The sequence below is a fragment of the Limulus polyphemus genome, unplaced genomic scaffold (genome assembly GCF_000517525.1).
Source record: "Limulus polyphemus unplaced genomic scaffold, Limulus_polyphemus-2.1.2 Scaffold4083, whole genome shotgun sequence".
NCBI lineage: Eukaryota > Metazoa > Arthropoda > Merostomata > Xiphosura > Limulidae > Limulus > Limulus polyphemus.
The window spans coordinates 63984-69544 of NW_013669693.1; the positions used below are offsets into that span (position 1 = coordinate 63984).

Sequence of the window (5561 nt, forward strand, 5' to 3'; positions counted from 1 at the left end):
TAATAATAACACTTTAATGTCGTAGGAGTCAAAAAGTCTTAAAAACTAAATTCTTATTACCTCACATGAGGTGGCAGGGCTCTCCTATAAGGGGTCTGCCCGTGATCTCGTTATCCCGGGTGGACATGCCCTTCGTTGTACCCAACTTTAATTTGCGTTTTTTATTAAGTTTGTTTGTTTGGAATTAAGCACAAAGCTACACAATGGGTTATCTGTGCTCTGTTATTAAGTAATGGTTATTAAGCATGCATTTCCTCGGGGTGGGAGCAAAATATACATTTCTCGAAATGTTTGTTGGAACAATACTTACTTAGAGGACATTAAGTCATTTAAAATTCAGAGATTTAGGTTAAATAATATAGTTCAATATTAAATTCAACATTTAAAATGTTTAGTGAGAATAATTCCAAATGGATGCAATGTAGGCACGTAAAACTACAAACTCACTATTCGTACGAAAATTCTCAAAAATAGTATTTACATGAAGGTGTGTATTAATTAAAAATTACTGCTGGCTTTTCTTAAACACATGTTGGAGTTTGTTAACTTTTAGGTGTAATATATGACAATGCCCCAATAATTTGCTTTCAGATAAATATAATTTAATTAATAAGTTTATTTTATTTTCAGTATCTGCAAGTTTATTTTATTTAACATTTATTAGTTCCTTCCAAACTTGGGATATATATATATACTTAATGTATTTATTTTATTTCTACTAATAATATGTAATACCTAAATGCTTTTTGAGTTCTACACCTTGATATTTGTCTATTTACTACGTAATTTTAATTTTAAAGCCACCGTGAGATGACGCATACAATTGTAAATAGGAGAAAGGTAATCGACTTTTGTACACCAAATATTCAGGTTGTTTTGACCGACGGTAAGTAAATAAACATTAAATATTTATTGAATTCAAAATAAAGGTAGTACTCCTTAAATCAACTGCAGTTAATAAAGTAAAATGATTTAAACATTAACAACAGGCAATAGTGTTGTGTCTTGAAGTTGAACTAAAGTTATCCAATATTAAACTACATATTACAGTAAAACTAAAATATAGTTAAGTATTTATCTATAATATAAACTATAAATATGGCAGTTTCACTTACACTTAAAATAAAAGTTAAAAGTTTACATTAAATTAAAGCATATGCTTAATTTTTATACTTTTATGAATTTAAAATGGGCAAACTTGCACAGTACATCAGTTTATGTTTTATATTATACTTCAAATGAAGTATATATATTATATATATATATATATATTATACTACTACTCTATGATAGAAATGATAATAAACTTTAAGGACAACAAGGGACCCTTTGATCCATCTAGGCTCTCCCTTCCACTAAAAAGAAAAGAAAAAATCTTAAAGTCAGCCCTTATCATTCAAATACATATCAACATTCTCATAAATACCCTTCAAATTACTGCCTCCACCACATTGAAAGGCAACCCATTCCAAAGACCAACCATCCTGTTAGAAAAAGTGTCTTAACTTAAACTGACTCCTACCTTGTCAAAATTTACATTTGTGACCCTTAGTCCCACCATTCTTACAATTAAGTATGAAAAAGGATGTTGCATCAACACTGTCAATTCCATTGGTAATCTTACACAACTGAATCATATCCCTTCTGACTCTTATTTTATCATGAGAAAACAATCTCAATCTTTCCATCTCAGGCGCCATTGTAGTAGCCCTTCTTTGAAGCCTTTCCAACAATTCAGTGTGATTTCTAAGGAAAGAGACCCAGGACTGAACACAATACTCCAAATGTGGCTTAACCAGTGACCTATACAATAAATTTATAACCTCTTTAGACTTGTATTCAATATTTTTGTAAATACAGCTTAACTACTATTTACTGTATCTCTTGAAATAGTGCACTGCTTGTGAGGCTTAAGATACCAATCAACCAGAACACTAAGATCCTTTTCTTCCATAACATTTAATGTTATTCTCATTGCAATTATAATTTAAATTATGGTATTACACATGCATTATCTTGCATTTATTATAATTAAAAGCCATCTGCCATTTATTTATCCAACTCACCAAATCTAAACCATTTTGTAAAGCAGCAACATCCTCCTCACAGCCATTAACATACAAGACATTAATATTATCAGTAAATTTAAATCATTTATTGACCATTGGTGTAATAAAAGTGAGCAAATAACACTGAACTCTGAGGTGCCTCACTTTGACATTAATCCAATTTGAAGTTCACTTGTTCTCCTGAAGAAGAATAGTCAACTATTCGAAAGCACTCGAGTTTTGGGTCTTATTTTAAGTTTATTACACTTTATATGCGATCCTTTGTGCTAACTCTTTTATCAAGATTATTCCCAACATGAATAGAGATAATTTGTTTAATAAGCCTTTTATATGACACCTTGTCATATCTTTTCTAAAAATCCATATAAGCCAAATCCATAACCTTACTCTCATCTATTAAAAGTGTTATTCAAGTTATGGTAATCCAAATGCATTAACTTGCACCTACAAAAATTAAAGGTCATTTGCCTAATATACACAATACTTCATCATCTTGAATACAGCTAAAAATACCCAAACATCTAATGTCCTCAGCAGACTTTACAAATTATATTCCTATCTATATCATTAATGTAAATAAAGAAAAATCAAAGACCCAAGCACTGACCTCTGAGGCACTCCACTAGTAACAAGGGTCCAGTTTGACTGTATTTCTTTAATAATAAGCTTTTCCTTCTGCCATCAAACCATTTTAGAATTCAGTTAACCAGTTTTCTCCAACCCATACTAATGTGATTTTGTTAGATAATATTTGTGTGGCATTTTAACAAAAGCTTTTTAAAAATCTAAGTACATTAAGTTCATATCATTTCTATAATTCAGATTATAACTATCATCCTCAAGAAAAGTTAACAGATTAGAAAGGCAAGGTTTTCTTTTGGTGAATCGATGTTGGAAGATAATGCACTTAGGGGCAAGGATGGGTTTAGGTTAAGCAACCGATTCCAAGCACTTGCTAGTAATGAGGGACAGCAGGTAAGGGAAATGGATGGAATCACAAGCTATAATAGTTTAAAGGATAGGGAAGTTATAATTGTAAGTGACTCTAGTTAGGCATGTAGATTGAGTAGTATGTGGAGTAAATAGGAGCAAAAGAATATGCTTATGTTGTCCAGGAGCAGGGGTACAGGATATAACTGATGGAACCAGAGAGATAGTTAAGGGTGTTAGTAGCAATGCAGTTTTTGTGTTATATGTTGCGACTAATGATGTAAGGAAAGATGGATTTGAGGAGCTTATTTATAAGTATAAAACATTGATAAAGGCATTTAAGGAAAGGGGTCATAGCTTGATTTTGTCAGGGATATTGCCAAGAATAAATTATGGGGGTGAGATACTAAGTAGGTCACTAGAATTGAATACCAGGCCTAGATCAGTATGTAGGGATGAGCAAATAGGCTGGTCGGATTTGTAGAATAATTTTAATGGGAAATTTAATCTTTTTTGGAATGGATGGCTTACACTTAAACAAGGCATGGGCTAACATCTTAGCAAGGGCAATTAACTTAGCTATAGTAGTAGATTTAAACTAGGGCTAGACAGAGATGAGGGCTATGATAGTAGTAAAATAGGGAACATAATTGACAGGAAAACATGTACAACAGGCATAAAACATGAATATATTTTAAAATCTATGATTAATTGTTACCATTGTAATGCTAAGAGTATTAGAAGTAAAATTGATGAGTTCAAAGCAGTTGTGGAAACTAAGGATTTTGATATTATGTACAACAGGCATAAAACATGAACATATTTTAAAATCTATGATTAATTGTTACCATTGTAACGCTAAGAGTATTAGAAGTAAAACTGATGAGTTCAAAGCAGTTGTGGAAACTAAGGATTTTGATATTATGGGTATCACTGAGACTTGATTGGATTTGAATGATTTTGATGAGATAAATTTTTTTGATATACTAGGCTAAAGACTATTTACTGGAGATAGAGTGTTAAAAAAAGGGGGAGGGGTAACTTTATATGTGAGGAGTGATTTGCATCCTGTTGAATTGAGCATATTAAAGAAAATAGCACAGAGGTTGAGTCAGTTTTGGGTTGGTGTTAATGGATACAAAGGAAAGTCTTGTAATTGGGATTTGTTACAGACTACCAGGTCAGAATGAGGAAGTTAAGGTGAAATTGTATAATGAGATCAGAATGGTAGCTGAAAAAAATGCTTTTATTATGGGAAAGGTTAATTTCAGGGATAATGATTGGGAAAATTTTGAGTCTGGCAGTGAGGGTGATAGGTTTTTGGAAATTGTCCAACTGGTGATGAAACCTACATGAGAGGAAACTATATTAGATTTAATATTAGCTTCCAATGTGAATATGATAGAGTTATGGTTGGTAAACATTTAAGTACAAGCAACCATTGCACTATTAGGTGTGGGATTTTACTACATCTAGAATTGAAGAAGAATAGTACCCTGATTCCAAATTTCAGAAAAGCCAATTTTGATGGAATGAGACATCATCTGGCTTCTGTAGATTGGGCTAAATAGCTCGGAGGGGATCTTGAACAGATGTGAGAGCAGTTTGGGAGAAATTGATATGCATACAAAACATACATATTCCCTACAAAAAAAAAGGGCAATGGAGCAGAATAAGCCAGTATGGTTTAGTAAAGGTTTAAGAGATCATATTAGGGATAAACATAATAAATGCAAGAAATTTAAGCTTACTGGAAATCAAGAGAGATGGTTAAAAAAGAAGTTAAAAAGGCAAAACTGTATATGAAAGAAGGTTAGCTGAGAGCGTTAAATCAAACAATAAGGAATTCTTTATGATGGGTTAGCAAAATGTTAGATTGGGCATTGGGCCTCTTAAAAATGATAATGGGAAGCTGATATTGGAAGATTATGAGATGGTACATTTATTAGATTATATGCTCTCTTTAGTTTTATGAAGGAAGAGCCAAGTATAATGCCTTAACCACAGCATTTAATGTATGAGAAAAATATTGATGTAAAAGATATCATTTTAAGTTCTTAAATTATAAGAGAAAAGTTGGGAAACCTAACAATTTAGAAATCCCCTGGACCAGACAACTTTTATCCTGGAGTTTTAAAGGAACTTAAATATTTTACTTGAGAACCACCAGCTAATATTTTTATAGGTCATTGAGTAGTGGAAGAGTATTAGAAGATTAAAAGTTGGCTAATGTTAGTCCAATATTTAAAGAAGGTGATAAACATCGTCCAGGCAGTTATAGACCAGTTAGTCTTACATCAGTTGTTGGAAAGGTTTTGGAGAGTGTGATTAAAGATGCATAGGAGAATCACTTAAAGCAGCTTGATATAGTGTTAAAGAGCCAGCATGGTTTCATTAAGGGAAAGTCTTGTTTAACAAATCTTCTCACATTTTTTGAGGATGTTACTGAAAGAGTTGATGAAGGAAATACTGTGGATTTGGTTTACCTTGATTTTCAGAAAGTGTTTGATAAAGTGCCTCACAAAAGACTTGTTACAAAAATTAAATCTGTGTGTGTGTGTG

The 5561-nt window shown here is 32.1% G+C and overlaps 1 protein-coding gene across 4 annotated transcripts in view; it reads left to right on the forward strand.

The window, feature by feature from the left end:
- Positions 1-802: 802 nt before the first annotated feature.
- LOC106470557 (gem-associated protein 8-like) overlaps positions 803-5561 on the forward strand; it is a 16032-nt gene continuing 11273 nt past the window's right edge. For 2 of the 4 annotated variants that reach the window (XM_013931119.2, XM_022399161.1), the window contains exons 1-2: positions 810-886; positions 2892-3044. In XM_013931119.2, coding sequence (XP_013786573.1) covers positions 2958-3044 — 87 coding nt within the window. In that variant the 5' untranslated portion in view covers positions 810-886; positions 2892-2957. Of the gene's footprint in view, positions 887-2891; positions 3045-5561 lie in introns of all 4 variants that reach the window. The other 2 variants (XM_013931120.2, XM_022399162.1) reach the window with 2 other exon arrangements.